Raw genomic sequence first — 20,583 nt, 5'->3', positions numbered from 1 at the left:
TTTCGGTCTGCGCTTGAGTCCTTCCCTGCAACATACGGTCTGCCCTAGCCAGACCGTGACACCCATGGCTTGTCATCAAGTTTGTTGCCACCTGATTAAACACACCTTTAGAGTTATGCTACTTTTTAAAAAAATCTATTTATATATCTGTTTTTTTAAATTAGATAAGCAGAATGAAATTGATTCATAGATGTTAAATGAGGAGGAATGTAGCTATAGTCCTGGGCTAACGACACTAGAATTTAAAACTTGATACTGACACCCAGGAAAATATTTGTAGTTTTAGATACCACAAGGAAATATTTGACTCTAGTAAGAGGCATAATTTTGTTAAAATAAAGATTATAGTAATTCTGGTTCATCTAGATGTATTCAGCCAAAGACCAATTTATTTCCTGTGCTTCTGGTGACTTGGCACCATGTTTTTATTGCTGATTAGATAGAGTTGGTGAGTATGGAAGCCTGTTTCCACCACTAAAGAAAAAAAAAGGATCCATCACTCAAATTTTCCACTTATTTACTCGAAATTTTGAGAAAAGTAACTTGAAATTTCGAGTTAGCGCTGCCAATCAGTAATCTACGTGAATGATGTCATTTCCTTGTTACCCGGAAGCTGAAGCCCTCAGGTATAAATGCTACAGCTAAGCTACCAGTATTACATCCAGTCATGAATGCACAGATTGCTGAGTATTTTCAGCGTGGCTTCAAAAATGATGAAATCCTTGTGTTATTAGCTGAATCACATGCCGTTACTATCAGTAAAGGTACTCACGAAAGCGAGTGTGTTGTACGGTGGCCCCTAGAGACAAAGCACGTACAAACTCCAAAACACTTGCAAACTCCAAAACACATGCAAATTCCAAAACACATGCAAACTCCAAAACACTTGCAAACTAAAAAACACATGCAAACTCCAAAACACGTACAAACTCCAAAACACTTGCAAAATCCAAAACACGTACAAATTCCAAAACACTTGCAAAATCCAAAACACGTACAAATTCCAAAACACGTACAAATTCCAAAACACTTGCAAAATCCAAAACACTTGCAAACTAAAAAACACATGCAAATTCCAAAACACGTACAAATTCCAAAACACTTGCAAAATCCAAAACACTTGCAAACTCAAAAACACATGAAAATTCCAAAACACAACGGAAGTGCTCCAGGACGCTAGGAGCAGTGTTGAGCTTTTGTTACCTAGTAACTACACAAGCCAGGAAGTACCAATGACCGGATTTGGGGTTTGCAGCCTTATAGGGCCCCATTTTAAGGCCGATTACGTCACAGCGACAAGAGAAGGCTTTCCCAATTCAAAGGCTGCTCGAAATGCGGCCCTCAAATGCGTCCATAATTTCCCTTCATGGCCCAACATATCCCAGACTTCATAGTGCGCTGGTGGTGTGGATAATTTTGCCGAAAAAAAAACGGTGGAAGCAGAGCGGAGGAAGAGTAAACTTTCAGAAGTAAGTACTGAATATTATGTCACTTATTTATGCGCAAATATTTTTTTAATGAAGAACATTAAACCATTATTGTTGGCCACATGTCGGGAAAGTTATGTGACATTAGTCATGTCTGTACTTTCAGAATTAACTTGGTTTTAAAGCCTTTACTTTAAAAAAAATATATATAGTCGACCTTAATCTTACAGAGATTGTGATGATTTTGTGGATAATTAAAGTCAGTCATATATCCACAAACACAACAAGCTGAAAGTCAGTGATGCTGCTCGGTTTGCAGTCCTGAATATCACAGCACAAGGAAGATTCACTGCACTGTTAATGTTAGCTATGTTATATTGCTGCCTCTGTTCGGTGGTGTCGAGCCAAACGGACTTTAACGTGTGTTTGAACGAGCTGACGGTTCACTCGTTAAGCTGAAAGAAAGATGCTTTAATCACAGGAGTCACACATGTGTGTCCACTGTACCATCTGGGAACTCCTCTTGTTTCGTAATAACACAAACACTAAATCCTCCTTCTTTTGTGCTGTTTTGTAGCAGTGTATACACCTGAGACTGTCACCTGTCTGTCTGTCCTGCACTCTCTCTCTGTTTCTTTCTCTCTGATTGTGTAATAAAAGTATGAACATGTGTTTATAAGTCACACTTGTGTTTGAATCCTGCAGCTTATCACACATTTGATTTCCATGTGTGACAACTGCAAGTGTCCAGAGTGAGGACAGACTGAGGGACCCACTGCTGCACATCATCTGTGAGGCTTTGCACTAGAGCAGGGCGATATGGCCAAAAATATTTATCACGATATATATTTGAAAATTTGCGATAACGATATAACCGACGATATAATTGATGCGAGACAAAATACAACTCCACAACATTACTAGCGCAAAAAGACAACCTTCCATTTATATTCACTTAAACAAGAAGCTGGTTTTTATGTACATTAAAGCTTTATAAAAATGTAACAGTACAAATGCAAATTGCTTGCTGAAAGTTTAACCAAAAGGCATTTCCACTAGAAATGGGCTGACATGTCCTGAGCATAACCATGTATAATATCCACTGAAGTTAAAAAGAGGTGCTTTGCAACATTAAACTGCAGTGTGCAGTACGCATTTTTCGGACCATAAGGTGCACGGGATTATAAGGCACATTAAGCGAAACAAAGCAGTCAGATAAATCAAACTTTATTAAACTCATTCTTCTTGCTTCCTCCACTTCTGTACCATTGATTCCTTAATGTTGAATTCTCTGGCAGCTGCTCTATTCCCATGTTGTTGCAGTATATTAATGACTAACCTCGTATTGTGGATGGATTATCTCAGTTGTTCTCCTGACTGAAGTTTGGTCCGTTTACAGCATCCTGCCATGCGATTGCATTTGTCTCTACCCATATGGAAAAGATATATATAAATCTTATAAAGTTTGTATCTGTCTTGTGTGAAACTTGTATGAAAAGCATATAAGTGTGAAAACAGATATAAGATCCCTTGAAAAATTATATAATGAAACTTGTATATTTCTGATACTTACTTAAACAATGTATGAAAGTAATGCGAAAGTGGCCACTTTCATGAGTAAATCATGTAAGCCTTATATGATTTACTCATGAAAGTGGCCACTTTCATGAGTAATCACATATAAGTTTTTACTATTTCTTTTCCGTATGGGTAACCATGAAGAACCTTCACGTTAACTTTTATAAGTGGAAAAGTGTTAGTGTTCGTCCTCCAGCTTCACTGTTTATGTTATGCTAACATAGCTGTGTCGCTAGCGATCACGTAGCACATCATTATATACCAGCTAGCCCAACTTCAGTAACCCTACAAACGTCACTGCTGTTTAGTTTCCTGTCTTCATTTATGTTGCAAGTGATAGCAGAGGTGTACGTTTGATTTTTTTCAGAAATCTCTCAGTCAGAACATGCAATATCATGCTTAGGTAACTAGCGAAACTAGCGAGCTAACTTCCGCTAGCTTCCTGCTAACTTCTAACTCCGTTAAATGTAATAACTTTTGTTTTCATGGATGCCTGGAAGTTAAACTTTATAGTTACACCTCGTAAAGCAGCAATGCTGATCGTTTTATTAAAGATGAAAGAATTTAGACAGTTTTTAACTCTAAGTGATGCTGCAGTGTTGTTTGACCTGAAGCATACGGAGTTTAGGACCCAGATTACTCCCAGATTTAAGAGCATCTTAGTCCGACAAATACGACAATAACAACGGCCGCTTGCATGTTCTGCAAAAAAATGTGCTTTGTTGTGTATCTGACGGACAAACACCAAACCAGTTCCACATCACGGAAGTTGCACCATTTTTACAAACCAATTCTGGATCATCTGTTTCACTCAACAATCGGCCATGTGCGTATGAAAACAAAGGCACTGCGCATGCGCGTTTTACTCCCATTCTATCGCGATATTTCATTTTCCTATCGTTGCCTAACATTATACCGGTATTACCGTGAACGGTATAATATGGCCCAGCCCTACTTTGCACCCCTGATGATCCACCAGGACAAACTCAGCAGTGTGTGAGGAAGAGTAGGAGGAAGAGCCAGCAGCAGCTGACAGATGGAGAGAAGAGACAGACTGTTCCCTGTTTGTGAAGGACTGCTAGAAAAGTTTAAAATAACTAATTGTCTGTCCTGAATCAGTCTTATTAGGTAATGTTCAAATAATTTTATCATTCCAGTGTTTTCAGTGTGGGAGAAAGTACTCAGGGCCTTCAAGTTACACACTATGAAAGGCAGCAACAAGTGTAATATTCAGAAACCTAAAGTATGTATCAGCAGCAGAATGGAGCTAAAAATAAATGTTTGTTTCAGTTCTATGAAGCTTTGAGTATTTTGGATCAGTAGCACTGCTGTGTTTGTTGCATCATATTGCTGTAATTGTTTATATGCTTTATATATTCTGAGGTAAGTTGATCTATAGTGTTACATCATATTCTATAAGGATGTTATGTGTTTGTAGACTTTCTGCCCAGTTTGACCCATTTAGCAGAAGCCAGCCTGTTTAAGGCTCTGATATCTATTCTGTATGACTTAAAGCAGTTATGACATGGTCTGATTTTCTCACCCAATAAAGGAATATTTCATATATCAGTCTACTCTTCATTTTATCAGAATCAGAATCAGAAAGGGTTTTATTGCCAAATGTTGAGCAGGTTTACAACATTAGGAAATTGCTGCGGTGCTTCAGTGCAAACATACTGTCATAAAACGGTCCCCACCGTCAGAAACAGTTATCACAGCTTGTACATTTTCTTTTTATAAATATATGTAAGCAATGAGCCAAATTTAGTAATGCCAACATGAAGGAACAACATTTGTCTCTTATATATGATACACCTATATATGCACTGTCAAAGATACTTGTCTTTGAGTGAAGATTTAAGGTGATAAGACATGTAAATAACTGCAACTTGAATCTGTACTGAGGCTCAGTATTTGACACAGAGTTCATGTTCACTGCTGTAATAGCTAATAATGATTAATATAATAACTAGAATATTGGCCATATTATATTTACATTACCAAAGTGATATGACTTTAGTCTCATGAACAACATCAGCTAATTCTTATTTACTAATTAATCTTGAAATGACTGTTCAGTACAGAAATGAAGCCCAAAAATCATGTTTTACTGTCCTGTGGTCTCAGCCTCAGATACTTATCAAATCACACAAAGCTCATGTAGAAACAAACAAACAAATGAACAAAATATGTTCTCCCTCATTTCTGTCAAACCAAGTTGTATGACACGTTTCCAGCGGTTAGTATCACGGTTGCTAGGCAACCTGGGAAGCGCGACGGAGACTAGACCCATACAGACAAACTTGCCGTTTATTTTGCAAATCGAGGTCAACACTGCCCCTAGCGTCCTGGAGCACTTCCGTTGTGTTTTGGAATTTGCATGTGTTTTTGAGTTTGCAAGTGTTTTGGATTTTGCAAGTGTTTTGGAATTTGTACGTGTTTTGGAATTTGCATGTGTTTTTTAGTTTGCAAGTGTTTTGGATTTTGCAAGTGTTTTGGAATTTGCATGTGTTTTTTAGTTTGCAAGTGTTTTGGAGTTTGTACGTGTTTTGGAATTTGCATGTGTTTTGGAATTTGCATGTGTTTTTTAGTTTGCAAGTGTTTTGGATTTTGCAAGTGTTTTTGAGTTTGTACGTGTTTTGGAATTTGTACGTGTTTTGGAATTTGCATGTGTTTTTTAGTTTGCAAGTGTTTTGGGTTTTGCAAGTGTTTTGGAGTTTGTACGTGTTTTGGATTTTGCAAGTGTTTTGGAGTTTGTACGTGTTTTGGAGTTTGCATGTGTTCTTTAGTTTGCAAGTGTTTTGGAGTTTGCATGTGTTTTGGAATTTGCATGTGTTTTGGAGTTTGTACGTGCTTTGTCTCTAGGGGCCACCGTAGCCAACAGCACATAAGGTACAGAATAAAGAACTAAATTCATTCATCAGTTCAAGACAGCATACTCTTCATATAACATTATTTGATCCTTTAGAGGATCAAGGATAAAGGATTGATGTTTATAGGGGTAGCAACCCCTAACAGCCCTTACACACCAAGAGCACTGCAAAAAAGCAACACAAAATTCCAAACTTAATCTGTAAAATATATAAGCACTGAACATGCGGCGTTTTTCTGGAAAATTTGTCCTCAAGAAAATGTGCTGTAAAAAAATGAGTTAGATATTAAGGGATGATGAGCTGGTTCTTATGTTTCTAAACAAGAAAGAGACGAAATGTAAACTCTGGGTTCATTCAGGGAGAATTTCATGGTTTTCATGGATCTGTCTGGGGGGTATCTTTGTTTCTTTTGCTGCTTCCTGGAAAAAGCTTTTACTCTACCGTGATCTTTCATGACTTTGTGTAAGTTGGAGGTACAGCCACAGTACAAACACGGATCGTAGTTTGCAGTGTTTTCATTTACAGCTGTAAAGTACCTCTGCCTTCCCACTCACTGAGCAGATAGTTATTAGCAGCAGTAATTAGCATATGCATATCTGGGTGTTTTGTACTCACACTGTTCATGGGTGCATTATGTAAAGACAGCATGCTAGTCTTAGCTGACAATAGTTGTACAAACAGGGTCCCTTCTGGTTCCCAAACAGCTGAGCAATCAAAAATGATGATGTTAAGGCTTTAAAATGAGGAGTCCAGTCTATGTTCCTGTCTGTGAAGGCTGTACCAGCATTAGCATGGACTTTTGATAGATCATTGTTTTGCAATGATGATATACCTTAGTGGCTTAAGTGCAACTCACACTTGGTGATCCAGGTGAGCTAATAAATCTTGTGTTTTCCCATGGTACAACTGTGCCATCAGAGTACCTGCTGGCATCCGAGGACAACAACTGGTCCTTAATGTAGATTCTTTAGAAACCACTGAGAGCAGCTGGGGCAAACCAGTGTCTGCCAGTCTCCCTGCATCCATGGCAACCAAGTAAACACAGCAGCAAACTGTCAGGTTAAACTTAAGCCTGGCCGGGTGATGTTTCAGTGTCACCCGAAAGCTAACCTCGCACGCTGCTAGATGCCAAATGTGTACTTATGTTAGCATAAATCTGTTTGACTGCCTTTCACCCTCGTTTTTTTCTTTTCTTTTCCTTTCTTTTCTTTTTTTTTTTTTTGCTCAGTTGTGAAACTTTACAGTAATTAGGTCAGTGAAACTGAGTGTACAGCTATGGTAAACGCACAGGGAAGATAAAAGAAAGTAAAACAAAAAGTATATATCTATATCTATATCTATATATATATATATATATATATATATATATATATATATATATATATTGCTCCTGTTTACCTTATTTACTTTTCAATAACAGTCAGAAGGAAAATACAAGTTCCAATCATGATAGCCTTCATTTGATTTATTTATTATTAATCATGTTCAGATCAGTTATTGCCATTGCTATGCTCACTTCTACATGCACTGACTGTCTAACTAGGCACATGGATTTCACACAACATGATATCCTAACAGTGTTTTGGTAGTGGATGAAAGCATTAATGAATTAGTAATTATTCACTAATAAAGCTGCTTCTTGCAAAAAAACATGTATTGGGTTTCACTTTAGAGTATCTTGATGAATAAGCACAGCTTCTGTTTATTCACATCATTTCCTTGTTGATGATACCACCTATCAAAGATTAATTGAATAAACATTAATTTTATTTAGTTAAACAAATGTTTGATATTAGCGCAGCTGTTTTGAAAGTGGCAGTAAATGCATGTCATTCAAACACAAGGAGGCCTTAAAATGATTAAAATGGACACACACATGTTCAGTAGCTTGCATTTAGAATTTATTGCAAACATATGTAGGCTTGTCAGTCTACATAACAGTCACTAATCATGTTCTTATACTTTCCACGTTGTAAGTGCAAACACAGCACTCACTTCTCTTTTCAAGGTATCTCTCAGCTGTCGTACTGACCTCTTCCTGTTCCTGGGCCAGCCTCGCAACACAGTTGACATCATGCATAGAAAAGGCTGTGGGTAATACACAGCTGTATCTCATTAGAGGACATTTCATTGAAACATGTGCCCCTTTCCTTTAACCGTTCATACAGCCTTTGCACTTATCTCGAACCACCGTCACCTCACCGTATCCCTCTTGTTTAATACAAAATCAAGCACTGATGCAATCACTTTCTTACATTAAACCTCAAAATCAGCAGGTGTTGTATTTGTTTGTTATTTGACAAACATTTTCAAGAAAGTTTTCAAAGAAATTACATTATCTCTACGTTACAGTGCAATATTGGGCAAAGTTCACCTGAAAACATGAAAAATGTTATTTTCAAATGAAATCAGATTTTAACAAAATTAAACAAATCTACATTGTGCTGCTACCACCAGTGTTTACAGCCATTCATTGCTGACAATGTTGATGACAGGTGCATTAAGTACATTATTATTATTCACAGATAAAAATCATACATGGTGTTCATAAAATGCATGGGAGAAATTATGCTTTACATTCATAACAACATTAGAATAGCTGGTTTACTGGAGCCTGCAATTTGTAATATATTACTTAATTAAATTTCACAGGGTTTAAAAATGATATGTTAATGTGATAAAAATAAAATCATCTAGACTTAGGAAAATATCACCTTGGACACCTGGGGAAACACATAAAAGTTCAAAACTGGGAGGCAGTGTTATCGTTTTTGTACTTCAAAATAAAAAAATGTGTCATTCATTTATTTAAAATTGTTTTTTTTTTCATCTCTTAGGTCATTTCTGCCATTTTGTACAAATTTTAAATAAATAAATGTTCAGTAGCATCAGTTGCTTTATTTGCACTGCTCTCATTTTACAATGGAGTAAACTGATTTCATTCAATAGCAAACCTACAATTTTAAAGGAAGTGTTATTAGTTACAGTTACATATCTCAGTTACATTTACCTCAAAATGAATTAAATTTGGCAACATTAACATGCTCCAAAGAGCAGCTCGTGCACATGAATCCGTTATAATGAAATCAATTCATAAGAATAAAAGTTGCAAAAATTGCATTTTACATTAAGGTACATAGACTGTCCAGCATGTCCAGATACCTTTAATCCGTGTAACTAGGAAACGTGATAAAAATAGCAAACTACATGTTGCAGTATTACTACATGTATGCTTGTATAACTGAGTAAAATCAAGCACAATGACACATGATGCCCCTGCATATTCAAATGGAAACAGGTAAGAAAAAAGAAAAAAAAGTATTCAAATAAAAATATTTGAATGTATTTGCTCAGTGATTTAGATTTAAACTGGCATTTCTCCGTATGCTATGCAAAATCACTCAAACCAAACACATGACCAGTCTATGCTCACGTCTGCAGCGAAGTAACATAACTCCTCGTTGTACTCACATAATGCTCAAATGCCACACATAACTCACAGGCACAAACACAGACACACATCAGCCCCCATCTCAGTACACAAAAGTGTAAACTGAACCAAAGCAAATAGAGGAAGTCATCCTCTAAATGTCCCAGCTGGCTCTGACGCATTAGGCCCAGCGCTACTTAGTTACCTAAGTAAACTAATAAACCACAGTCCCAGCTTTGTTTCATCTGGCATACACACATAGTGTATTACTTTTCTCCTGAGCATGCTTTAAAAATATAAATGCAATATATTCATACAATATATCAGTTGTGCAGCAGGTTTGAGCATCATTTCGTGAGTCATGACAGGACGGTTATATAGACTTCAGGACAAGCATGGGCATGGACTGCTCAAAAACATGGAAATGCTGCTGCTGTGCATGTGAAAAATATGTTGGTGAGTTGTAACACAGCACATAGTAATGCCAGCCGATTATTCTTTAACATATATTTGGTAGGGAATTCTTTACAATATATTTATTTTAAATCCAACAATAAATGATTTCCTTTTTTGACTGAACTGACTGTAAAAGAATAAAAATATATACAGATAGTGAGGTCTTAATCTGTCGTGTTCATTTTTAATTAAGTGCAGACAAATGGTCCCTGTGCAAAATGTGGATCATATGATGTACAGCAAAAATGTTTTATTTAAAACCAAGACTATGCAACTCCCACTGAACAGCAACCACTGTGGCACAAACATCAAATGGAGGAAAGCAGTACTTGAATGAAAGATACCATTATCATTACACCCATCTGGCTATTTTTCTTGGTTAAATAAGATTACATACCTAAACTTTTAAGTGTGAAAATGAATAATATGTCATACAGAATCGACTTGCTTGGTATCTATGTTATCTTGTTTATTATTTTACTGGAGCCCATACATTCATTTTCTGTGGCTGATCTTGGTGACAGCAGGCTAAACAAAGTTGCCCATATGTCTTTCTCCCTAGCCACATCCTATGTAATCCCTCCAGGGTATTCTGACTCTGTGCTGTGATCTCTTTCCAGTTGGATCTGTCTGGAATACCTCCAGAGAAATCAGATGTCTGAAGAGCAGCGTCTCTTTCAAATGTCTCAGATCACCCTCTCTTTGCATCACCCAGCGAATGAAACTTGTTTCAGATGCTTGCATCTACAACCTCATTCTTCCAATGACTAATGGGTAGGGTTAGAAAGCAGATCCACCGGTAAGTCGAGAAGTTTGATGCCAGGCTCAGCTTTCACTTCAGCGCTTCCACTCCACTCTGCATTACTGCTGATGTGGTACTAATATCTGCTATCAACCTCTCTGTCCATCCTCTCATGGATGAATTCACTTGGAGCATTAATTCACTCAGAATTCCAAAAAAGATCTGTGTACTGTGGTCTTGGGATCTTCTACATGTTACCTGGCTACTAAGGATCCCAGTGTCCACAGGAAGACAGAGCCTTTGCTGTGGCTAGAAGTTGCTCAGTGTCCACTGAGCATGGTTGACCTCTTTAAAATGGCCCTGATCCACTACCAGGAAGGATCTAATGTTAGAAGCTTTAATGCAAAATGATGTAAACTTTATGTAGGAAGTTGAGCAATGTGATACCCCAAAAATAAATAAAAATGGGACCCACCACTTGCTACCTGCACTGTCCCCAACATTCACATGGCATTCAGGATTGCCAGTCAAATAAGCCCTACAATGCCCCGGACCTGAATAAGACATCCTCTGTCCTACCGAGCAACTGATGTGTGCAGATGAAAACAGCAAATGCAAAGCACCTCTTTTGATACCTGCTGATACACCAGAATCTCATATTTGTCTCTAATACCGTACTGCATTTGCCCACTGGGATAAACAAGACCGCAATGCCTAGCTGTTAGCTTAGAATAAGTGTGACCAAGCATCAACCGCAGCAGACAACCAACATGTGCTCTTGTCAGGTACATCTTTACTTTTTGTTTTACTTTTCTGATAAAACCATAGGGACCTGTGACATCCTTACACAGTAGTGTTAATGAATTGCACACACACTCAGTAAGGTCAGGTACAGCGTAATGATCACAAGAGGTTATAGAAAACAAATCTTGGGTATGCGGACTTTAATAAAGTTGAATTTTATTTTGCACATATTAAACCTTTTTTAGGTTAAATATGTTTTTTCAAAAGTTACATAGTCTTGCTTAAAATACTTGGCGACAGTAAAATATCAGTAAACCAGTTGCTTTTGGCCAGTAATGAATAACACTGAGCAGGAAGCGAAGACTTGCCTTTTTTCCTTTTGAATAAGCATGCTGCAGGGCACAAACAGCATTTCAACAGATCTTGACAGCAGCTGAATGGAAAGTATTATAAGCCTATTCACATCAGAACTTCAGCAGGACAGCGTGGCAAAAATGTTGAGTTGACCCTATGTAGCACTGCAATGCGTATACAGTAATGTCTGCTGCAAGTTTAAACAACACAGAACTGGGGGCAGATGATGGTGGTGGAGGTTGTCCTGGGAGTAGATCACGGGGTGGGTGACAGGTGAAAACTGAACTTACAGTGACTGAAGGCAGAATCCTCAGCAGAAACATCTAAAGGTGATAAAGAAGACAAAACATGGGTGTTAAAGTCAGATGGATGCTGTGAAAACAAGTTGAAAACATAAAGGAGAAAAGTTACTGTATGGTGCAGTTTGTGAAAGAGCTACTTTCACCAGCCACTGAAACGCATTCACTCTTCAGATTTCCTCAACCTTAGCCAGCTGATCAGATTCAGCCAAATCACTGCTGAGGGCACGCTACTAGATTTGTTTACATAGAAGGACAGCAGTGCCCTCCACCTCCCTCTCCCCATTTAGGAATAGGCAGAGGGGGAGGGGGCTATAAAAAGTTGACCCCATCAGAGTCCCGCAGAATCGCCTCCAAGCTGGAGCTGCAACAGCATCTGATCTCTCCGAGCAGCTGTCCTCTCCCTGCATCAGCACAACAAATACTTTGCATTGCCTGACCTTTTCCTCCTGCATCACTATCCCAGCAATCCCCCCCCCCCCCCCCCCCCCCAACACACACACACACACACACATGTCCCTCTGCCCCACCGACACGAGTTACACACACACACGTACGCAGACACACATGCACACGCCCTGGTTTCCCTTCACACAACTACTCAACCCTGCGCTAGGCCTCTGCCTGACACGCACCCAGCTGACATGAATCCCTCATGCTCATGGGGATGTATTATTGCTCTGACACATTAGCTGAGAATGGACTGTGGTTAGTTGTAAATGTGTATATGTGTATATCTAAAAGAAAAGAAAGAATATGACACTAAAAAGATTTCTTTTTATAATTTTGCATTTATATTTGGTTTGTTTTGCTGGTGGTTTTTTTTTTATGCCCTTCTTAATTGTTCATTTGCAGAACTGCTGTTGATGTTTGTCAACTCAGATCATTGCCTTGGTAACCTGTCAACCTGTGTTCATATAAACATCTGCTGATAAAACAAGCATAGCACAAACATAACACATTGTGGGCCACACACACCCCAATTTGATGCTGAGAGGACCAATCCAGTAAACAGAAATGTTTAAAATACACAAAAGTGTCATTTTATTTATTTGTTTGTTTGTTTGATGTTTGTGTGGGCCTACTATAAAAGTAAACCAAACAAACAAAAAAGACACCCGATAAAATGTTACAGTATATAGGCATTTCTGTGTTATCGATTGGAATTTGTTTTTAATATATGTAATTTAATGGTTTATCTTTTAGGCTGCTTACCTTTGGTACTGTTGGACAATAACAAGACTGTAAAATAAATGAAAATGAAAAATGAAAAAATGCAGTTAAAAATCCAAACTTTCTGGCCTTCTTCTGCTTTTACTTTTTCCAAAGCCATCCAGTGAGCCAGATTTAACCTTTTGACAAGCTGTTTATACGTTACTGCAAAACCTCTGTTGTAGAGCTCTTTAGGATTTTCTTAAAAAGTGTCAATCAACCAAATTTAAAAAAAAAAAGCTTCCTGGATTTACATCACTTTGATCTTACTTACTATTGTTAACTTTTTCTGACTATATTAAAATGCATGTATTCAATTTTAATTCATAGCTACAAAAGCATCATTAGTAATTAGTAAGTTCCAATGGCTAAAATTTAGATCAGTATTTAGGTCCATGATTCAACTGTACAAAGTCATAGCTGGTGTTACAGGTCAAAATGTATGCAGTTTAAAATGGCCTGAGAAGTAAGGTTGGAATGTAAGTTAGACACAAAACAATGTGAAATATAACTCCTTATTATTCTATTACTGTAAAACTTTTGGAGTGAAAACTTTAAAACCAGTGCAAATAAAACTTGTGCTGCAGTACCATTTACCACCACAAAGATCTCTTGTTTAAATTTTATTTCCACAGTACTGTAAACTCAGGTTTTTGTTTATTATATAAAATTATTTAAAATTATTTCCTGATTTGCGTAAGCTCTACATTTAAACTACACAGTCAATTATTCTGTAAAATTAGTGATCAGATTATTTTAGCCCTCTGAACCCACTGCTTGTATTACTTGGTTAAATTAAATTAACATTATATTGGCTACATTGTGTCCACCTTCACTGCACAATAAACATATTGCACCTAGGAGTTAATTATTTTGCAATCTGTGAACTGATTATTTCTCAAGATATTTGTTGGATTTGTGAAATGTCACAAGCAAGGAACGAACACACTAATAAACTGTAAAGTTATACAAGTAATTAAAACATTTATAACGGATTAAGAATAACTTGATGTGAGGTGTCACTAACTGGAATAGTTTCCTGTGACACTTTCCAACCCTGAGAATAAACCATGTAAACAAAGTCGTCTCACACTATCAAAATAGCCCGACGATGTGTAATGCAGAGAAAAGCTCTGGGCCATGGCTGAAAATCCAATCTCACTGCAAGTCCAGCCGAGCTCAGTGGAGTCGGGTTACCTGTCATGAAGCTGCTGCATGTCTATTAACATGTCACTGTTATAGCATCCAAGCTGGACTGCTGCTTTGACCACATTTATGGCACAAAATAATGAAAAAACACGAGTCGGTGAGGTCATCTGAATGTAACACACGAGCAGCCTCGGAATGTGAATCTCTATAAGTTTTGGTACGGACTTCAGGAGATTCCTTGAAAGTAACAGCATTAAATTCTGTTGAGATTTTATGTACTGAATTTGGCTAGCACATTTGTAAAGAGGCACTTGCAAAACGTACAGCGCTTTAGAAATGTATTATTCACATGCAATAAAAACAACAAAACACAAATATTTTAGCTATCTGTCAAAACCTTGCTTAAGACTAAAGATTACTGAATTCACTGAACTGAATTAATGTTTTTATATCCAGATTCGAGCACACTGGAATTCTCTTTCTTTTGCTGCCTGAATAAAAAAAAAATAGTAATGTGCTTTTTAATGTGTATTTTTTCAGCTTTTCTGTAAAACAGCACCTTTGAAAAGTCGTAATTAAACAACAATATTTAGATTTGAGCATTAAAGTTATCATTTTATATAAAGACCTTAAATATGCTGGCAGATTAACCACTACAGTAACCTAAGAAAGATCTTGGTGATTACCCTAACCCTCTATTTAATGTAGCTGTTGCATAAACCTTATATTATTTGGTGGTGGTGTAATTAGGTTAAGCGCTGCAGATATAGCCAATTATAACCAGAACAAATTGGTTCACAATGATATCTTTATTAGTTTGAAATAAGTGCAGAGGCACCTTATCATATATTAAAACCGAAAAGTTTGTTTTAAATAGTGCTTATTTTGAATATGATGCCAGCAACATGCTTCTGAAATGTTGGTTCAGGGCATATCTCTCACTGTCTTCTATGGTATCTTCTTTTAACAGATGCTTAAAAAGTGCTGAAAGCAATTTCTGCAGTTTTGAAAGCCAAACCTTTCCCCAATCTTGCTTGTTACAAAATTCCATCTCCTCAATTAGTTTCTAAATATGTGCACAGCCTGGTTTACAATTATTAATGAAATGAACAAAGCCTTCCTAAAAAAAAAAAGACTATCCATATGACAGCATATGTTGCTTGAAGATCTGTATGTATCAGTTAGCATTAATTGGGCCTTTATAGGTGCCAAAGCCAACTCCTCACCCAACCTCTGACACCACCAATACCATCAAGAATATCTGTTGTTTAACTGTGTCCTGTCAACACTTTAGATGATTAAAACCCTCTTACTAATTAGGCAATTTAATTTGGAGGTAATTTTATTTTAGCCTTTGTACAACTTTTGCAGTCTTTTACCCCTGCCCAAATCCAAGGTGGGGCTTTGTACATCAAAAAGCGCTATAGATGAGCAATGCATGTATATCAAAAAATATTATAGATCATGATCAGGACAAATCTTAATGAGAATTTGCCTGAAAAGCTAGATTTATGTGCTGAGTGTGCTGAGCAATTATTTTTCCATATGTCAGAAAAAAAATATTGTTCTACAGAAATTTCAAATCCCAGTGTTTTTGCTTTTTATCTCTATTTAAAAAACAAACAAACTAAAATTTCAGATTGGGGAAAAAAATTTGCTTTTTGTTTGTGTGTGTGTGTTTTCTGTTTTTAAATGCTATTTGTTTAAATGCACTATTATTCCTTCCATCCTTTGTGTCTAATCAGAAATTGACTGCAAATATACATCATGACATCACACACAGGAGATTTTGAGCAGTCATATTGATATTAAGATTCTGAGCAAGATTTACAAAAAAATTAATGTCTTTTATCTGCTTCCAACAGAATAGATTCAAAATTTAAGAGCGGTTGGAGTGAGGTGAAATCAGGTAAATACTGAGTCATACAAGTTGCCAGTCTGAATGAGCAGGTGAAAAACTTACATCACTTATGACGAGACGTTCTCTTGGTCACCGATGCTCCACTACGAAGCTCATCGTTGTGCCATCGAAGGAGGGAGGGGCAATGATTCTTGGACCTTGCTGCGTTGTGATGCTGATAACTGGCTTTCTCTCTGAGCTCCTGCCACTTCCCCTGGTGGTCAGAAGTCCCAAACTCACAGGTAACTGCAGCTGCGCCTGGGAAGTTTCTCCTGTTGCGCTGTAATATGTACTCTCTGTGCCTGCTGTCTTACTTTCTGGCTGAGGACTAATATTCTTTTTGATATTTTCTCCACCTGCATCTTCAGAATAACATGGGGACTGTGGCAATACCGTCTGGGCTGCTATAGCGGGTGAGGAGATGAAGCCTGGGTAGATCATGTAGGTGGGGGCATATCCTCCTGGGTTAAGTGCCAGGGGAGACACAGAAAGAGGCACCGGGGTTACAGGTGCCGCAGGTGAATGAGGCATGGGTACATCCACGTACTGACCTGTTTCAGGGTCAAACAGTCTCTTAGAGGTCGCTTTAATGGGAGTGTCCACCAAGTAATAATGTCCAGTTGTGGGGTCCACAAGCATCTTGCGCTGGGTTTGTTGCGCTGGCTCTCCAGTAGAAGGTGTAGGCGACACATTTGGGAGGTAGGGAGAGAAACAGAGCACCTGCTGCTGTTTCTGAGGCCCTGTTGCTGCTGTTGAGTGATGGTAGATGCTCGTGCCTGGGTACTCCATGATTAACGGAGAAGTTTTCTGCTCAGGTGCCTTGAGGTCAGCTGCATTGACTTTACTGTTATTTGAATTGCCCTCCTTCGAATCGTGTTCTGGGTTTGAAAGTTTGATTTCATTTGTGTAGGCCATCCCTGGTATGGTTAAATAGTTCTCAGAGTCCGAGCAGCCCTGTGTAACCGAAGGATTAGTGGGGCTGATTTTGACCTTTCCATTCTCCACCTGGCAATGTCTTGGCTCCTCTATTTTCACAGACAGTGGAGCCGCTGGAGTTGTGGAGCTTTTCACAGTTGGTGGCAGTGGAAATGCAGAGCTGCTGTCTGAGTTAACACTGACGCAAGCCTTGCTGCCAAAATGGAGGACGCTTTTGTTAGTAAATGTTTTGCTTTGTTGTGTTTTAAAAGCATCACTGTCATATGGAACATGAATGACGTTGAGGGCTCTTTTGTCTTCGTGCGGCCTCCCCATTTCTGACTGAGGAGTGCTGTCGGTGCTTGCCGCCTCGGGCACCTCTGCTCCCTGCTCTTCCCTGGCAATAAGCGACAGCACATGGCTGCCTGTGATGGGGCGTGGAGCCTGACTCTTGCGCTTCCACTCATTTTTGTCAAAAAAATAAAGCTGCTCCATCGTTTTGACAGCAGCTTTTATTTTCTCCACTGCATCTTGTTTTGGAGCTGCCGCCTCATTTCTCCTTTCCACCGTCTCACCTGCAAACTTCTCCTGCCTCTGTTTCACCAGTTGAGTCGTTTGAATGTCTGATTGGTCAGGGCACCCCTGCTTGGTTATGACTGGTGGTGCCCTGTTAGCCACAGAAGCAGAAGGTCCACTTTCACTCTGGGGATTTTCAGATGTCACTGCTTGTTTCTGTGCTGCAGTTTTCTCTGACTTGACATTTGTTTTAACAGAGTTGCATTTGATTACAATAGGAGACGGTAATAAATGTTTAACATGCTCTGTTTTTGCCTTTTCCTCAGGTTTATCAGCTGCTGTGGAACATTTACTGCCACTATTATTCAAGGAAACAAAGCGATATGAGCTTTTTACCAACTTGCGTACATCCCTTACGTGATATATTGGTGTTTGAAGCTTGCATTTGGTGTCTCTTATGTCTCTAACAGTGAAATTTGGAACCCTGTCGGCTGCTGACAAAATGGGGACTCTGGTATCATCTGCTGTCCTGAACGTGTTGACATTGTAACTTATTTTAGGGGTTAGGAGATTGGCAATATTCAGCGTGCAGCCTTTATTTTCTTTCACGCTTCTCAGACATATTTTTATCTCGGGTTTCTTCCCTCCCTTCCCATTTTCTTCTTTGTTTCCGTTATTACTCGCTTTCAGCTCCTTTTCACTTTTCTGTGAAGCAGCAGGTGTGACAGAGTCAGGTGTGTGTCTTAGTAAATCTGAAAAGTTCTTCTCCTTTGAGTGTAGCTGGCAACTTGGAACAAAAAGAAGTTTTGACAGCATGCTGCTGGTGTCTAATCCTTCCTTTGCTGCAGTCTGTGTGCCGGTTACAGATGGAGGTTCGACCTGTTTTACAGGTTCTGGATCATCTTCTTTTAATGAATTAGATGAAGTACTTTGACTGTGGATGGTTGAATCCTTTTGGAGTTCATCCTGTCCCTTGTCTGAATCATCTGGTGCTTTGCTGCCTTTTGTTTCCTCTCCATCACCACAGGAACTCTGTTTGCCAACCTCGGGACACTGATCATCAGCAGAATTCACAGTGAATCCTGAGCCCGATTCTGATGTTTGCCTTTGTAGGCCTCGTCCCGGACTCCTTTCTCTCATCACCTCTGGATCTTTTATCTGAAAACAGGGGGATGTGTCACAGATTTCACCCCTCTCCATTTTGCGCTCCTGCTCAAATTGCATCTTTTTGGAAATCACATTTTTCAAAAGACTTGATGCAAAAATTGCCCTTTTGTGAGTATCTCCTAGGTTATCTGTGTGATGATACTGCATCTCATACCCAGACCTGGCCAGCACAGCCCCGGTAGCCCCATTGGGTCGTGCCTTTTTGGGGCATTTTGAATCAGCTGTTTCATGTGATTCAACATTATAGCGGAAATTCAACGTGACACCGCGCTGCACTGGCTGAACGTGATCTTTCACTTGGATCTTTTTGCTGGAAGATGATGCTTGCTGTGAAGTTATTCTTTTATTTAGCGCGCATGTTTTGTTTTGCGGGGTTTTCGTGCCGGTAACAGACTTACCATGCTTCTTACTTTCCACGTTCTTATTCATTTCCAGCGTTGCCCTGGAAGTCTTGTGCGCAATTACGCTGCGCTCTCCGCCTCGCGTTATGTTTCCATAATTCCAGTCTACATAAGCCGACCACTTATTGAGGCCGTATTCCGAGACAGAAGATTCACTAGAGGTGCTAAGATTAATAGCATCGAAGTACGGACATGCCAGGCTCCTAAAAGACTTGGCGGTTAAATTACGCACCTCTTTATCAGCGTCGTCCAGCTCACTGATCGAGCTGGACGCTCCGCTGGAATACTCATTAATATCTTTCCGTCTCAGTTTGGTTGCAAGGTGCTGACGGCCCGGAGCAGGGATGAAATATGGGGCTCTGTCGCACAGGGGCCCCGCGCTGGCGCCAGGGCTCACAAAAGAGAAATTGCTCTTGTCTCCACAGTGTTTCTTGTACTCAGAGAAGTTGTTGTCAAATGCATTAACTGGGTCGTTAACTGCTCTAGAGGAGGTTTTTATCGACAGGTGGATTTTCCCCTCACTAAGGTCTTCACTTGGATTTTTACACACGCTTTCGTCCGAGCTGGCGCATTTGTCCGAATCACAAAGATCGCTCTCCTCCTGCTCAGTGCTGACAACTGTTCCACCGAGATTTGACTGCACTTTCGCCTGGCCCCTGCCCTCTAGTATCAGAGTGCCCTCCTGAGTATCATCGCTTTCAAAAGAGGCGTAATCCACAAAGGAATAGACCAGGTTGTCGTCTTCAAACTCCCAACAGGTCCCGCGGCCTAAATCGTAATCTACGTCGTGGTCGAGCTCGGTTAGCTGGATTTCGTGCGTGGTGATATAGTGGGACTCGTCCTCCACGGTGTCGGAGCCGCAGTGGTCGGACAGCAAGGCGCTGGCGCCGTCATCGGACTCCGTCTTGCTGTTCAGATACATGTCCGTGTACCGGAGCTCATCACTTTCACTGCACACATTGTCGCTGCAGTCACTCGGGTCGAGCTCGACCTGGCGCTGATTCTCATTCTCGGAGTCCTGATCAGTGTTGGGAAGTTTGGTCAGAGTTTCCGACTGGGGCTCATCCGATCCGAGCCCGGGGACGGTGTCCTGCTTGTCCTTGCTCGAAATGATTTTACTCTTTCGTTCCTGCTCCCCCTTATTTGAACTGTCGCATTTGATAACAGACAGCTGGTTCCCTACACCTGTAAAAGTCACTTTAACCGTTTTGGGACAGTCAGGTTTTACGTCCAGATCCACATAATTGGACTCGTCGCTGTTCGTCTCGGTGGCGTGGTCCTTACCGCCGGTCTTGTCCTTATCCTTGTCATCTGTGAGCAGCTTCCTGTGAAGTCCGGTGTCATCTTGGTAAATGAGAGTTTTCTCCGCTGCTTCCATTTAGTCCGGTCTTACCGTCAGGTGGTCCTCGTTTACGATGTT

At 39.5% G+C, this 20,583-nt stretch overlaps 1 protein-coding gene across 1 annotated transcript; it reads right to left on the bottom strand.

Annotated features, from left to right (window-relative positions):
- Positions 1-7,770: 7,770 nt before the first annotated feature.
- On the bottom strand, positions 7,771-20,583 carry LOC147327772 (uncharacterized protein C4orf54 homolog). Its single transcript, XM_086295671.1, has 2 exons — positions 16,228-20,583; positions 7,771-11,927 (listed from the first exon to the last, which is right to left on the bottom strand). The coding sequence occupies exon 1, from the start codon at positions 20,539-20,541 to the stop codon at positions 16,255-16,257; it is 4,287 nt and encodes a 1,428-aa protein (XP_086151797.1). The 5' UTR covers positions 20,542-20,583; the 3' UTR covers positions 7,771-11,927; positions 16,228-16,254.

This window comes from Aulonocara sp. 'chitande type north' Nkhata Bay, linkage group LG6 (assembly GCF_057382095.1).
Source record: "Aulonocara sp. 'chitande type north' Nkhata Bay isolate Kocher_YH1m ecotype deep benthic linkage group LG6, A_spYH_male_GT1.1, whole genome shotgun sequence".
NCBI lineage: Eukaryota > Metazoa > Chordata > Actinopteri > Cichliformes > Cichlidae > Aulonocara > Aulonocara sp. 'chitande type north' Nkhata Bay.
The sequence above is the reverse complement of the archived record's forward strand: the minus strand, read 5'-3'. Positions and strand labels throughout refer to the sequence as shown.